The sequence below is a fragment of the Dermacentor variabilis genome, chromosome 2 (genome assembly GCF_050947875.1).
Source record: "Dermacentor variabilis isolate Ectoservices chromosome 2, ASM5094787v1, whole genome shotgun sequence".
NCBI classification, from domain to species: domain Eukaryota; kingdom Metazoa; phylum Arthropoda; class Arachnida; order Ixodida; family Ixodidae; genus Dermacentor; species Dermacentor variabilis.
In genome coordinates, this window is record NC_134569.1 from 242,176,883 (window position 1) to 242,193,646 (window position 16,764).

A 16,764-nucleotide genomic window follows, 5' to 3' on the forward strand; every position below is an offset into this window, starting at 1 on the left:
TTTGTTTAGTATTGCTGTGGAGCGCGCGCGTTCGAGCAGCCCGGTTGCACGCAGCCCTGCGGGGTTTCGCGAGAAATGTAAACAAGAGAGGAGAGCTGGCCTGATAGGCGGAGCAACGCCAACTTCCGGCTTCTCTTTAGCTATAGCTTCCCGAAGAGTGACGTCAGGGCCTTTCCCGAGTTTCCTTCCTCCGCGAGTCGACCCGCCCAACAAACCATGCGGTGACCGTAATCACAGTGATGACAGGGAGAGCATTTTTCACGAATGGAGACCTAGTGGCGGCCTCTCGAGCTGGCATGCAGCTTCTTGCAGCCAGTTCAATAGCCAAGCCCGGTCAAAACTCGTCAAAAGCCAAAATGGCGGTTGGAGCGCATTGCCTACTTTAGCCCAGGCGGGTTCGGGTTGCGACGCATCATGCGGGAATGTTTTCACAGCTACAACGTAACAGCGGGGTTCCTTATACATTGGATCCTATGGAAGCTATGCCGGGGCCGAATGAAAGTGACGTAGCAACCAGGAAAACGCAGCAGTGAGGAAAGTAACAGCGGGGTTCTACTGTACAGCAAATGCTTAGCCACAGATAGGAGGAGTCCGCGCACTATGTACTTGATCGCCAAGTCCAATGCACCGAAGTGCAAAATGCCCTGCCGCAGGTCCAGAGTACTCGGGCAATGTGCATGGTCGCAGGTCCTGACGATTGTGTACCATGTTGTGGAATAAGAGACGGAGAACTTTGAACTTATGGAAAAACGACAGACGTCCGTTCGCTTCGAGCGCATCAAGAAGACTCCTTTATTTTTCACTAGAAGGTATGGGAAAAGGGAGAGAGTAGAGAGAAGGAGAAAGTCATAATACACCGTGCCAAACAGGCATTCTTGCACCACGCACGTGCAAGAACCCGCTCCACACTTGGAAGGCACCACCGCACCGCCGGTTGCTGCGCCCGCCAGTAAGGCACATAGTTTGAGGGGTATCAAGTGCCTGGCGCCTCTGAGAGGGAGTCTCCTTGCCACCTCATTGGCGGCCCGCAGCGCGGGGGTTTATCAAATGTCCGGCGCCTCTGGGAGGGGGGGGGGGGGGGCAGGGGACTTTGGCTCCAGAATGGAGGCTATACAACATACCATACCATATTTACTTTCATAATAGGCGCACTCGCATAATAGACGCACCCCCAGTTTGGTCACGGAAAATCAGAATTTTTTATTTCCATGCATAATAGGCGCACCCCGAACTTGGCACTGTGATCAGTACTGCACTTACACAATTGCAAGCAGACGCCCTCCTCCCCCTTCATCTCGGGTGAAAAAAAAACACGCATGCACATTCCACAGCCCAAGCTTATTAACGTATTTCCTGGATTACTAGTCCCCATTAGTGTTGCTGCCGTCGCAGCTGCTGAGGACCCACAGCACATACAACATTGTGAAAACCAGTTCTTCTGTTAACCACCGTTAACTACCGATACCCCCCTCCCCGAACCACCGCGAATCCAGCGAGCACGACGACCTAACGCGGAGGTAGAAACCAAAAAAGAGCAAAAAAAAAACACATCAACAAGCAAAAAATAGTTCTTCCATCAACTATCGATACCCCCCCCCCTCCCCTCCAAACCATTGTACAGATGCAAGTTTTTCGCTACCTTCGCTGAGGCAGCTCGGGAAAGCTGGGCGACTCGACACAAGCGACAGTGCCATCGCCATCAATGCACACAGGCAAAGAAAAGAAAAAACGCTACATTTCGCCATTTTGCAAGCAGCGTGCAGTTCGTTTGGTCGCGTGTTCCGCAATGGGGAAGTACGGGAGTTATACGGCTGCATTCAAACTGAAAGCTGTGCAGTATGTACTCGAGCATGGGAACCGTGCTGCAAGCAGACATTTCAGTGTCGGAGAAACAAGCATTCGCTACGGCGAGGTCAGCAGGAAAAACTTCAGGCCACCAAGAATTCGCAACAGGCCTTCCACGGTGCAAAGTCCGGAAAGTATCCACAAGTGGAAGAGCAACTCATTCAACACATACAGGGCTTTCGACAGGATGGTTGTGCACTGTCTCTCGACATAGTGCAGACCACGGTGGAAGAATAAACTAGGTGTCTGAACGAGGCTGCCACGCCGACGACTTTTTTGCTCGTGGTTTACGTATGTCTCAGCAGATGGCGCGGATCATAGGGGGGGGTCAACCGCAACAGCTGGCAAGGCGCGCGGCGCTCCTCAAACATGCACGCGCGTAGAAAAATCGCTAGTAAATTGCCCCTTAAATGCCTGTGTACCAATTTAAGTGTCTGTCGAGCCTTTGGGAAGCGAGCATTGGTATATACTCTTAAAATATCTGAGCTTAGTAGCGCTATCCAGACCTAAATTTGATTCGAGCTCTTAAGAGTCAAGTACAGAGACAGCGCGCTTACTAGTGCTCAGCTTCAGTGCAAATGTAAAACATTACGGCTATTGTGGGATGCAAAACCCTTACAAATCCATGCCTAACTGAGAGATTTGGATGTCTAGACTGTCTCTGGCTACGCATGTCATATAAACAAGATCCCGCTGACTGAAGGTGATTTTTCTTGGTACAAGTTTTTTCTTCTGCATTATTCGTCAGAAGTAGATATCTTGCTTTGCAACTTCATATATAAGAGAAAATTATGGCCCCTGACGAACTTCGGGTAGCCGCATCTTTCCAAAATGCTCTGCGTTGCAGATTCTGCGTGTTTACTGCAAGCGCACATGCACGCCAGGTAAACTCTATGGGCAGTGCTTTTGAATTTTCACGCAAGACAGCCGGGGACACAGAAAAGGGACTTTTATTACTTCACACCAGTGCACGCCTCATTAACACAGCAACAAACGTGGAAGTAGCTCTACAAACCCTCAAGGTTGTTTCCCACCTTAGACAAGCTTTGAAAGCTTCCTAAGATGTTGCATGTTTGTTTTGTGGTCTATCGTTGTTTGTTTACAAACCTGCATCATCCTCATGGCTATATAATAGTGCAGCAGATTCGCCATGATGTCATCTTTGTGGTCCTTGCATGGGAAGGAGAACGTATGCTTTTCTAGCATAGCCTCTACCGTCAGCTCATACACATTCCTGCACGTGGCATATTGCTGAAACTCTTTTTCAGCCACCTGCAGCAAAGAAAAAATGCTTATCTTTGGGTGCAGGAGCCCACCTCCCGTTTTACAATCCACAAGTGTGCTCACAGGCTGAGCGTGAACCTCAGTCTCTTCTACGAGGCTCTTCCGGCACACTGAGCATGTTGAGTACTTGAGCAATTTCCTGCACATAAACCCAGCAAGATAACACACAATGCAATCAACTGCTCCTGGCTCTGTGCAGATCTCAACAAACGCCTCATCACACTCAATCTCAGCGGCAACCAAACCATCCATTTTGGCCTTCAACTCCTGAAGACAAGTCTCTTGTTTTTCACCTGCCTGAAAAGAAAGCTTCAAATCGGCCAAAGTGAGCACATGTGCTTCTCGAGCTCGCTCTACCTCGCAATTTCCAAACTTTGGTGGCTTAATTAAACTATACACTGACACCATATTGTACAGCTGAAGAAAAGCAGGCAAGGAGGGATGGTCATTCTGATCTCCTGCTTGGCGAATTGTCCCAAAATAATGCTCTAGTACATCTTGGTTAAATTTTCCACTCAAGACATACTTAAAGCCACAGTCTTTGAGCAAATATCTTGTCAGCTCCAAAGCCGACAAAACTGTGACTTGCAGACCTGCTGCAGTCTGCTCTGTGAGAAAATGTGTGCAGGATATCCTTCCGGCCACCACTTCTCCCTCCCACTTGTTTAACCAGTACAAGAAAGAGGCAAGAACCCTCAAGTCCTTGTTTCCCGCTGTGATGCCTTCTTTAGGATGGCTGCGATTCAGTGCATCGAACAAATCGTTAAATTTCAATGTAAATTCTACCGTCCCTTTAACATTCTCCACTCCAGTTGCTTTTCTCTGTGAGTAAAACTCCAAACCCATTGGTAACACTTCGACTGAAGAGCTGGGTAGCAAGCTTTACTCGCATTTTCTCAGTATTCGTAGGATTCAGATGAGCATACGTGAGCTTGTGGCAAACACGCAAGTGTCCAGGCTGCTTTTTGTCCTCAACAAACAGCTTATCATAGTGTGCCCACTGGACACGACCACCATGGAAGTTCAAAACTTTCTGGGCATGCACACGGTTCCGAACGGACTTCATAAGATGCGGAGCATCTGAAAAAACAAAAATGCTGCGCTTCTCATCAGCAGGGTGCGTGAAGGAGCTTTTGGTGCAGTTTAGACTGCCACTTACACCAAACTCTTTCCACATATAGCGGTTTGTGGCTGCTCCATCACACACCACTGCATCAACTAAAGCCCCAGCCTCCTCCAGCATAAAGACAGCTTTCAAAACAAGCTGTGCAAGCACCATTACTTTTGTTCGCCCTTTGCTTGCGAACACTGCAATGGGCTGAGAATACTGGTCTCCAAATGCGCGGAAGGCAAACACGAGTCCGTGGTCAGCAAGGTCATCACTGGTCCCTGCACCGTCACCAAAATCACTGAACCCTACATAAGTCATTGATTTCGAATGCACACGCATTTCCTTTCTGACACGCATTTCGTCGAAAACCAAGATGCCGTGGCGCTGATACTCGTCCTTGGTCACCATCTTCCTTTTAAATGCAGCAAGATACCTGCTGTCAAATCCACATTTCACCCTGATCATGTTTAGATATTTCCGCACTGTTGTCACACATGGAACAGGGAGCACACTGTTCTCTCGTAAGAATGTGTACGCTGATGGGCTCCTTATATGCAACAAGAGGCACATAAGCAGCCATTCTTCAGTGTAGCGTCGATTTTTCTTGTTGGCAAGCCTTGCTCCCACTAAGCATTCCATGACAGCAGTTAGCTGTACATTCAGAAGTTCAAGCTTGCAAAGTTTGGTCTCGAGCTCTCCCTCAGAAACTTTTTGCAAGCATTCATGGGCTTCTTTAGCTCCGAAGAAAGATTCTTAAAACGATTAAGGAGGTGATTTTTTTATCTCTTCAGGACATAATTTGCACGCCGCAGAGCAGCAAGTCTTTCACTGCTTTGTTGGGAACGCGAAACATGAACGCTAGCTGTCCTTAAGGTGCTCTTCTTCTTCAGTGCTCGTGTTTGGTGGATCCGCAGTGTCCGACAGGCAGATGCATTTTTGGCAAACTGACACATCCGCGCTCAGGAAGAATTTACATTTCTTGTGGCGCCACTTGCTGCTAATGTCGATGAAGGCACTCTTTATTTCTGCTCGAGGGTATTCAGCAGTGCTTGGTCCACCAGTGCAAAGTTTGATATCGTGCACATGCTGTAGAAAAGACTTCACGTCCTCGACTGTTGACAAACTGCTTGAATGTTGCAGCTCTTCATTAGCAACAGACTTGCACATCAACACTGTGCGGGCCTCCATTCTCTCGTCGATCTCAACAAGCCGCGGAGCGGCAAACAAACTGCCGGCACCAATATTCCCGGGAGGACGCGTTTTCGCTGTGCTTGACGCTGCAACCGCAAGAGCTGACTTGGAAGAGTGGTTCTCAGGGATTCTAGTTCGCGTCAGCTCTAGGAAAACGATGCTCTTTGTGTCACTCATTTCAATGCGATGATATCCCCCCGATTTGGAGGGCAGGCATACGAGCGACAGGTCGTGGAACAGCATATCAAAAGTTGAAGGCCCGGCTTGCTCTTGCACTTCACTTTCGTCCGTGCATTCGTCCCCACGCACTGGTGCTGACAGCATGCAAGAGTCCTCGATCTCATCGAAACTGTCGCAACTGGAGCTGACACACGATGAGCTGTCCTTCTTTTTCAATGGGGCGAGAAGCTGTCTCTCAGCTGGCCGCTTCCTAGTTTTCAACGTTTTAGACAAATAAGCAGGACAATCAGGGAACCTCGTGGGCACAACGTCTTTTGCCAATAACGCGCGACGAGGCGTGCTTACCAGGACGTGTCCATTATGCTCTGCTGTCCAAGTCTTCGAAATCTGATGAGGCTTGAAATGCCGGTCACACACGAAGTCCGTAGCCTGCAGAAGACGGTCCTTTCTTGGGATGGCGCGTTGCTACACGTTTAGTCACTCTTCATCCTTTGTTGCTAAGAAGAGTGAGAACTTCTCACGGCAGAACTTGTATCCCGTAAAGCAGTGGGGAACAAAACAGCTTTTGCCCATCACTACAGTTAATACGAGTGTACGACAAAAAATGCAATCGACAAAAGAAAAGACACGAGGCGTACAACAAGCGCAATGGCCAACTGTGGTCGCCCACGCCACCCGCACTCCTACGCGCTGCCTGGTGACCCTCTAAACCGCTAGCGCCATCTCACGGCACTCCTTGAAAACACGAACCGGCGGTCGTCAACGTCGCCCGCTGGAGAGGCGGCGCCGTTCAGACACCTAGTTTATTCTTCCACCATGGTGCAGACTGAGGCGCACAGAACTGCCCGAGCGCAGGGCATAGAAGTGAAAGATTTCAAAGCAAGCTCCGGATGGACAAAGCGCTTCATGCGATGCCATAGACTTACCCTGAAAAGGCGCACAACGTTGTGCCAGCGCTTGCCCTCAGCATACGAGGACAAGGTACTGGAGTTCCACCATTCTGTTATACGGCTCCAGCAGCAAAAGAAATTCATTTTGTCCCAGATTGGGAATGTAGATCAGACCCCCTCTGTTTCGACATGCCGAGAAATACAACTGTAGAGAGGAAAGGTGCACAAAGTGGTGCTTATTAGAACATCTGGCGCAGAAAAAGAAAGATGTACTATGATGTTGGTAGTGACTGCCGGTGGGCGCAAACTACCGCCTTATGTTATTTTTAAGAGGAAGACGCTCCCAAAGGGAAATTTCCCTCGAGACATCTACGTCAGGGTCCAGGAGAAAGGTTGGATGTCCGCGGAGTTGATGGTGGACTGGGTCAAGACCGTCTGGGGCCGGCAGCCGGGCGACCTGCTGTATCCGGCCATGCTCGTTTTGGACAGTTTTTGCAGGCACCTTGTAGAATGTGTACAAGAGAAGTTGTTAGAGCTGCGCACAGATATTGCTGTGATTCCGGGAGGCCTCACTTCGGTACTGCAACCTTTGGACGTGTCCTTAAAGAAGCCTTTTAAGGACAACGTTCGAAGGCTGTACACTAACTGGATGGCTGGAGGGCAGCGTCAACTAACTCCAGGTGGCAAAATTAAGAGGTCACCTATGGAAATGTTGTGCAGATGGATCGTGGAAGCTTGGCAAGAGATCTCCGATGACGCCGTCAGGAAAAGTTTCAAGAAGACGGGGATCTCCAACACACTGGATGTGAGCGAAGACGACATGTAGTGGAGCTCGGACAAAGACGACGAGTCTCCACTCAGCAGAGATGAGTATGCTCTCTCCGACTCGAACTCTGAATAAGGGAAGGAGAGGAGCATCTATGACATTTCTTAATAAATTTTACGTGTGTGCAGCTGACGTCTCTCGCCTGTTCATTAAAAGGTAAGTAGGTAGCTTTTAGTTTTCCTTTTATAGTGGATTTATTGGTAAATTATGTGACAGTAGCCATATTCCAGACATATGATCAAACTTAAGGGGGGGGGGGTGGGGCGGCCTTCGAAAACCGAAAAATCGCTAAGTCTATTTTTGAGAAACCCTATTTTTGGGTTGTATGTCTCATAAACTACCTGTTCTGTAATTATCAGCACCTAATTCAACCGCAAAGTAAAAAAAAAACGCTACTTTTGAGGCCACCGCGGCCCACAAAAACACCCGCAAATGCCGAAATGAAGTCGAACTTCACATGCGCGCCTTCTTTGTCTCTGTTTTCCCGCTTTGCAAAATGGTATCGTCAGCGCAGCTGAGGCGCTATTAGCGTTTTCCCGCGATGTGATGCGGAGCACTGATTGGCCGGAGCAGCGCGTTCAAATCCCACGGGCTAAAGCACGCCTGTCATTGGCTGCTGTGCGGGCGGCGGCGGCTGCTCCCTTTGATGCTTCGCCGCCGCGCTCGCGTCATTGTTGCCCCTTGCTCCGTTCGCCTCAACATGAGCTTGCGAGCTCCTCATTGCCTTGCGCTATCTTTTAGATTATTTTCTCAGCTTTTTTTTTTTCGCTAGTTCTTTCCTGCACGCAATGCCGGCAAAGCCCAAGACAGTGCAGATGTTCGGTGCACGGGAGTGCGATGTGCATCTTGTACGAGCATTGAACTTCCGATCTTCCGCAGCGAGTGCCAACTGCATAGACGCTTTTCAGCGGCGGAACTGTACTGTCGGCTGTCGCCAGTCGGAAATCCGACACATTAAGTGTGCCTGGAGCCGCAAGAGTTAATTAAAAGCTCCGCAGGAGCTTTCTAATAAAAAAAAAATACATGTGTTCAACTTTAAGGCCTGTTTTCTAGGAATGGATTTTTTCGCTAGTAGTGGTGCTGGGGAACGTGATATCTCAAGAACCGCTCTTCAGATTTGCATGCAGTTTTTTGCTATTCTGTTCCTGAATGATTTTGCCAGGAGGTAACAGGCTTCTTTTTTTGAAAGCTAGTGCAGTTAACTTATAATAAGCAATTAATTTTTGATGAATGTGGTCATTACTGGCTACATCAAATTCAAAGTTGTCTTAAAATTTTTTGGAAAGGAAATTAAAGAAAAGGGCTCTTTAGTCCCCTGGGATATCTATCAAGGGATGATCACAGTTAATTTCAGCTTCCTACGATGTGCTGGCATTTCTCCAGGCTCTTCATCAGGCATATACATGAATCACCTAGTCAGACCTCAATAACTCTGGAACTAATAAATACATCTTCATGAAACTTTGCAGTTCCTCATAGTTCGGTGGTGTGAACGTACCCTGAAAGTTTCATCTGAATATCTTAAAAAATAAAAATGTTCGGTCTCCAGGGTAGCCTCCCCCTTAAAGTGCGAGAATGCGAGTTGAAAAAGTTTCGTAAATTTTACACCGCGTAATAGACGCACCCCGAACTTTAAGCCGAATTTTCTGAAAAAAAAGTGCCCCTATTATGCGAGTAAATAGGGTATGTGCTTGGTCGTGGCACCAATGCTCAAAAGGCTTAGCCATGTGTCCGATGATTCCACACGCGAAGTGCTTGGTTGCGAAGTCGGCATTGCTGATGCGAGTAATGCTTAGTCGTGGGTCTGAGACGTCCACTAACAGAGGGGTCAGCCAAACTTATACCATGTCCACATGGCACCCATTTCGACCCACGTTGAGATCACGGTCAAGAGCTAACGAGGCAAAGTGCTGATGATGCCCCTGAGAGCAAGCGCAAGACCTGTGGCGGAGTGCACTGCAGTCACGTGACAGGCTCAGCCATTCGGATACTCCTAAATGACATTCCATCATTTGCTTTTTGTACACTTGTTTCTGTATGGAGGAGATAGTTGAAGTGTTAAACTTGAAGACAGAGAAATTAGCTTTTTCGACGAGACCAACATGGCAGCAGCACTCAGTTTCACCGTTCTGGAAGTATTAGGTATGTTCGATTCGCCTGTACCACTGTGAACCAGTTCACGGCAGTTCACAAGAAGTTCAGAAATTGTGCAGCTAGATTTCTGAGGTGCAGGCCCAGCGAGACACTCAAAATGAATGCAAAGGTGTAGACACGGTGCAGGCATTATGTCCGACTAATGTTTACAGAGTGCGTAAGAATGAGAGGTCCTGAGCTGCAGGTATGATCGGCTTCTGGGACATAAATAAACACCACACTTGTGTAGACAAATCAGGTGTGCGCAAGCGGGGTTTTATCGGCGCTCGCAACCGTGTGCTGCGTCATATACTGCGCTACTGCTTTGCAGCTGTATGCCTGCATCTGTACGCCTGCACCTGCTCGGCACCAACAGTGGAGTGGGTGCAGCAAAATCATGAACCAGCCTCGCACCTTTCCTGCACCTTTTGAAACTAACGTTATGGTTCAGCAGGCACCAGTGCTGCACCGCTGAAACAAATGGCAGGGTGCAGCACCTCATGAACCCGTTCAGGTGATGCAGGTGAATTAAATGTACCCATTGTAGCTTGAAAAACGTGGCTCTTTCTATTTCTACGAAATTTTTTCGCCACCTTAGCTGAAACAATGAACGTTTTAGAACACTTTTGCATGGCTTTCAGTGATGATACTTCGGAATCAGATAGAAAAAGGGTTATAGAAATTGAAAATGAGACATTCAAAGTGTTAATTTTCTGGCCATTTTTCAAGGTGCAAAAGCTGCGTCCTCCCTTAAATATGCATAGTGCCAAACACACCAGTGCAAGTGTCTAGATCCATGCACATATTAAAAGCAGTGCTTAGTGAAGTTGCATCAAAATGTGACTGCAGTGCAGTCCTGTCACAGTTACGTGAACGTGGCACCACAACAGGGATATATTTCCCTTCAGAAGCAATGATGACTGCCACCCACCTTGGGAGCCTTGCAGGCAGATACAGCAATGGCTGCAGTAGGGCTGTCCGGCCGCACCTCCCCAACCACTGCACTTTCCTCGGCCTCCGAGTATTTGCTACCACCACACGGCTCAACTGGTAGGTGGCGGCCCCTGGAAACAACGAAAGCAAAAGTGTAAATTGCTTGGGCAAGTTTGAGAGAGTTAAGTCTTAAGGGTGCCCTGAACTACTTTATATAGAAGTGGAGAAATGCATTTGAAGTTAAAATAGGCTATTTCAGAAATACTCTGCCGCAACAAGTACTTCAGTGCCTTCCGCAGAAGCAGAGTTATTCACAATCAAACCCACCCTTCACGGTGCTTCCACTCCTTCATGACTTGCACTGCGAAGGTTACAGCGGTGCGGGGCATGCCCACAACACTCCGCCTAATGAATGTCACCGGGGCACTTGGCTCAAGTTTGATTTTGGATGTTAACATAAATGCCACAACTTCCAATTTTGGCACTGACGAAGCACCAAACTTAAGCCAAATGCAGTAGTCCTCAGTGAGCCGCAGTGTGTTCAGCCAGTGGGCTCGTTGCGGCACCCCGTGGCAGCTGCAGTATCTACACTAAGTAGCAGACTGCAGCTACCATGCAACTGTGGTGCATACGCACAGCATTTGCATTGTTCACGACAAGGCATGAGTGTGTGCTCGCGCTCATATGCTTCAGTCTGACCGTGCACATGGTGCAGACAAGCTTTGTCCAGCATCAGCTTGGCCGACGGATAGTAGCCACATTTAACTTGCACATTCTGAATAGAAAGCGAAATCTGCCGAGGCGTCTAACCAGGAGAAGTGTGCATGTGGCTTGACCTTAAGTTTCGTGTCGTTCGAGGCCAATTGAGTGTTCACAACTAGTCGAAATTAGTGAAACCCAATGGCTACAACACCGATAAACAGGGTGGCCGTGACCGAGCAGGAGCAGACCATATTCAGCTTCTTCCGGAAGTACGTAATTATTATCAAAATTCGAGAGCAGATTTTCACTTACTTTTGCCTGTTTATTTAACCTCGTCGATAAATGTGCACAGTAACAGTAGGAAGGAGTGCAGTGATCAAAATAGCCATCTGAATTAGTATCAGCTATTGTCTATGACTGAGCATGAGCAGCCAGCCGCCATTCTTGCTTTGGTGTCCCGCAGCAAACACGGACGAAAAAAAAACTTTTCTTCTTTTCGCGGGAAATTTAACCCGCGTAATGATCGTACCCCTGATTTTGCGTAAACTTTTCTGACAAAAAAGTGTGATCATTATGCGAGTAAATATGCTAAATGCTTGCTGAAGGTAGTGACATTCTTGTTTTCTTTTTGTAACACAAATTCTTTAGTGTGCCATTTCTTATGTTTACCTTTGCATCAAGCACACTTTTGGAGTAGATGAATAGCCGTATCGTAAATTTACAAAGGGTCAAGATAAGAAAGTGAGAATGTTACGACCTGCACTGTAGCCCAAGGAACGTGACAAAAAAAAAAAATGGAGTAAAAATATGTTAAACGGTAACAAAGAAATCAGCTCCAGGAACTGAGCAGAAAGGCAAAAAATTTTGAGAAAACAACTCCCAAAATTTCACCTTCTCTTATGTTCTCTGGTGCAGCAAATTTGTAGTCTTTGAGGTGTTTTGTGATGTAGGGCTTCTGGTACATGTGGCCTCTGGTCTGGTGTGCCTTCATCCACCCCTCTTCTTTTGTATGGCATTCTTTGCTGCTGCTCTACAGAGCAGGTTGCCTGGGTTTCAAACCAAGTGAGGTGTAGAACTCCGCATGGGCATACCTGCAGGCTGCCTGACTGATAACAGTCTCCAGTACAATCAGTGAGGCATTTTTTTTTTCTTGTGGCAGAATTGACCATCAGTATTACTGAATGAAGGCTCCAAGTGTCAGCAGCCTTCAAGGTCATCGTCACCTGACAATGGCTGTGGAACTTAGGATCAGAGAGCCAGTGATAGATATGCAGCTATTTTTTTTATTTATTTACATTACCCCTAAGGGCCCTCACACGAGGGTATTACATAGGGGGGGGGGGGGGGGGCACAAACATGAAATATACACAAGAAATAAAACTACATCAAATAAACATACACACAAGAAACATAAAATAAATAGATATGAACAAGGGGTATATGCACTTAGTCATGCAAACACAAGAACATTTTACATAATATGTTAATATGTGCATATAACCATAAGTAATATCTAATCTGCTACCAGTAACCGTTTTCTTGCAACAAAGTTTGGAAAGATGGTAAGTTAACTTCAGTAGCTATGCGGGATGGTAGGTTATTCCATTCTATTATTGTGCAAGGAATAAATGATTCTGCGTAGAGCGATGAGCGGCACATTATGCATTTTACTTTGTTAGCGTGGTCACGGCGTGGGAAAACTGCAGGGGGTGGTGAAAAGAAGTCATCGTGAAGCGTGGAATGGTGATAAAGTTTATGAAATAAGGTTAGGCGAGCAAACTGGCGTCGACGTGATAGTGATTCCAACTCGGCACATTGTTTTAACGATGTGACGCTGGTAAGCATGAATAATCGGAAAAGATGAAGCGAACAGCACGGTTTTGCAGAGATTCAATGTTGTTGATTATGTATGCTTGATCGGGATCCCATATGGCAGAAGCATATTCAATTTTTTGGCGGATCAGCGTGATATAAGCAAGTTTTTTTAAGTGTGAAGATGCGTGCTTGAGGTTACGCTTAAGAAGACCGAGTGCTCGGTTAGCTGATGCTAAGACGGTGTTAATATGGTAATGCCAAGTTAAGTCAGACTGAAGATGAAGGCCAAGATACTTGTAAGTTGGCACAGGTTCTACTCTAGCATTATTGAGAAAGTAGGTGGTAGGAAGTCGAGTGGAATGGTTGGTAAATGACATTAGCTTGATTTTAGACGTATTTAAAGACATTAACCACGAAGAGCACCAAGCGGTCACCGCATCAAGATCAGTTTGTAAGGAAAGTTGGTCAGCGTCATTACTAATATTACGATATATAACAAAATCATCTGCGAATAATCGAATTCGAGATGAGACACATTTGGGTAGATCATTAATAAAAATTAAGTAGGCGGCCGAGGATGCTGCCCTGGGGGACTCCAGATGTTAAAGGAACAGAAGAAGAGTTGCAGCCATTAGCACAGGTAAATTGTTGTCTGATGAGGAACGCGATCAAAAGCTTTAGAGAAGTCAAGAAACACTGCGTCAACTTGGAATCCTTCGTTAAATACGGAAAATATATCGTTAGTAAATCCGGCGAGCTGAGTGTCGCATGAATAACCCCTGCGAAAACCGTGCTGGTACTTGAAGATGATATCATGGTCTTCTAGGTAGTTGATGACTTGTGTGTGTATGACGTGCTCGAGAAGTTTACATATGTTGCTAGTTAATGAGATAGGATGATAGTTAAGTGAGACAGAGCGATCACCTGATTTAAATATTGGTATTACTTTAGCTATTCGCCAGTCATGAGGAATAATGCCAGATGATAATGATTGTGAAAACTGGGCTGATAACACTTGAAAAATGTTTAAAGAAGCGTTTTTAAGTACCTTGTTATTGAAACCAAGGTGATCAGAGCTAGTAGTAGTTTTGAGGTTATTGAACAGGGCAAGAATACCAGAATCACTGATGACAATTTCTGGCAAAGAAATGTTAGGCAATGGCTCTAATATAGGCGAAGAAGTTATATCTTCATTGGTGAATACTGATGAAAATGCATCGTTCAGAAGCTGCAAACACTCAGTTTCAGTGACTGGTTGTCCGTCGGCATTAATTAGTACTATATCAGGATAGGAACTCGGATTGATAATGCGCCAGAATCTATGAGAATTATTGGTTAACATAGTAGGCAGGTCGTGAGTGAAGAAATTGCGACGGGTTGTTCTAAGCAGGGACTGATACTCTTTATCACAAATTTTTTACTTGTTGCATGATGACAGGAGACGTGTGGTCATTGCTTGGCGGTACAAACGTTTTTTCTTATTATTAAGACGACTAAGACAATATGTGAACCAAGGTGAATTTTTATGGTGTCGGATGGTGATGAATGGCACATACTTATCAACAAGGTGAGACAAGGTGGTTTTGAACGACAGCCAGTTTAGTTCGATTGAGCGTGATCAATACTGAGCCAGGAAGGTTTCAGAGAAGGTGTTTAGTTCCGAGTTAATCATCTCAAAATTTGCGCGATTGTAGCAATGAATTCGCTTAATGGTAGTTTTCAGTAAATGGATGCGTGATGCACCCGGTGATAATGTCGCGATCGGATAAACCATTTAAATGCAGTATATCAGAAAGAACGTCCGGGCTATTTGTTAGGACAAGATCAAGTATATTTGCCCTGCTTTCCAGAATTTTACTTTTGTATGATGCCTCGATCACTTCTGCAGCCAGATGTCTGTGCCAGCCCAAGGGGCCTAGTGTGAACAGAGCTCATGATGAGGTTCTCTTTACGAAGGGGTGGTATGATAGATATTGTTACAAGCTATCATGACAATATGATAATAGAGTGAACACGCAATATGCTTGGTTGCGGGCCCGAGGTGCTGACATGCGAAATGCCTAGCTGCAGAAACAAGGAGTCAACGCTCCATGTGCTTAGTCATGCAGTTCAAGGTACCGACGTGCGAAATACCTAGCCGCACAGTCCTAGGTGCCGATGCGTGAAATTCCTAGTCTTGGGCACGAAGAGTCGACACTCGATGTACTTATTAGCGCAGTCCGAGGTGCCGATGCATGAAATGCTTATACGCGGGCTCGAGGAGTCGAAACTCGATGGGCCTATTCACACAGTCCAAGGTGCCAACGCACGAAATTGCTAGCCGCAGGCTCGAGGAGTCGACACTTGATGTGCTTAGTCGCACAATCCGAGGTGCCGACGCGCAAAATGCCTAGACGCAGGCTCGAGGATTCGACGCTCGATGTACTTAGTCCCGCAGTCCGAGGCGGCAATCTACAAAATACTTAGGCGAGGGTTCAAGATGTCCGCGCACGACGTGTTTAGTCGCGCAGTCGGAGGTGCCGATCTACAAAATGCTTAGGGAAGGGTCCGAGATGTCCGCGTGCAATGTGCTTGATCGCCTCTACTCCTATGTGCGAAATGCTTAGCCGCGGTACGAGGATTGCGTGCGCAATGTGCTTGGTCACGAATTCCGAAGCACTGAGTGCTGAAAGGCCTAGCCATGTGTCCGAGGATTCCACGTGCGAATCTTGGTCGCGAAGTCCGCGTCGCCAATGCTCGGAATGCTTAGCCGCGGGTCTGAAACATCCACAGACGTAGGAATCGGCCATGCTACCGCGATGTCTGCGTAGTGCCTGTTTTGACACATCGAGATTACTGCGAGTGGAGACTTCAGGCTCGCCAGGTGCAGAGAGCCAAGCCGACGACGTGAGCGCCAGACCAATGGCGAACTGCGCTGTAGCCACATGGCGGGTGCAGCAAATAGCAGAGTCCAGCACAACCTTCAATCATTTGCTTTTTGTGGGCTTGTTTCTGTACGGAGGACATAGTGGAAGTGGCAAATTTGAAGACAGAAATGTGCTTTCCATCGAGACCAAGATGGTAAAATAGAAGTGAGGCGTGCAGACAGGACACAAGAGTAGAGAAGTGAACAACACGAACGCCTAACGTAAAACCCTTTGACGTTTTAAGCATACCGCGCTGCATAACCAGGCTCGTCCCGGAAGAAGAACGCACACGCTGTATTTCGGATTGCATTGCTAGCATTAAACGGCGTTCGTGTTGTCCACTTCTCTACTCTTGTGTCCTGTCTGCACGCCTCACTTCTATTTTGCATAATGAATCCTTACCAACTAGCTCAGCTTTCTGTCGTACCAAGATGGTGGTGCTCGGTTGCACAATTCCAGATATTGTGGCTTGAAAAACGCTGTTCTTTCTCGATTTCCACGAAATATTTCACCACCTTGGCTGATAAAACAATTTTTTACAGCGCTTCTATGTAGTTTATAGTGATGATATATTGTAATCAGATAGAAAAAGAGTTATAGAAACTGAAAATGTGCTTTTCAAAAAGCAGATTTCTTGGCCAATTTTTTCAATGCTAAAGCCGTGTCCCCCCTTAAAAGTCTAAGGAAATTACGGACACTCCGAGAACTAGTTTGTGATGCAAGCACAGCACACCATGCTGTCTGCATGTGAACAGACAATATAAAGGACTGCTTTTAAAATAACTAACTACAGCAAGAAACCTGACACTTTTATGCACTCTCTCATCATAAATTTACCCCTTCCTTTCAAGTTTTTCTATGAAAATTACTATTTGAAATATTACAGGTGTTCTAAAACAACACATCGCGTAGCAGACACATGCTTTGTAACAGGCCTCTCACCTCAGT

The 16,764-nt window shown here is 46.7% G+C and overlaps 1 protein-coding gene across 8 annotated transcripts in view; it reads right to left on the reverse strand.

The window, feature by feature from the left end:
- LOC142573188 (ubiquitin carboxyl-terminal hydrolase 11-like) overlaps positions 1-16,764 on the reverse strand; it is a 256,525-nt gene that overhangs the window by 169,991 nt on the left and 69,770 nt on the right. For all 8 annotated transcript variants that reach the window (XM_075682766.1, XM_075682764.1, XM_075682768.1 and 5 more), the window contains one exon: positions 10,392-10,524. In XM_075682766.1, coding sequence (XP_075538881.1) covers positions 10,392-10,524 — 133 coding nt within the window. The remainder of the gene's footprint in view (positions 1-10,391; positions 10,525-16,764) is intronic.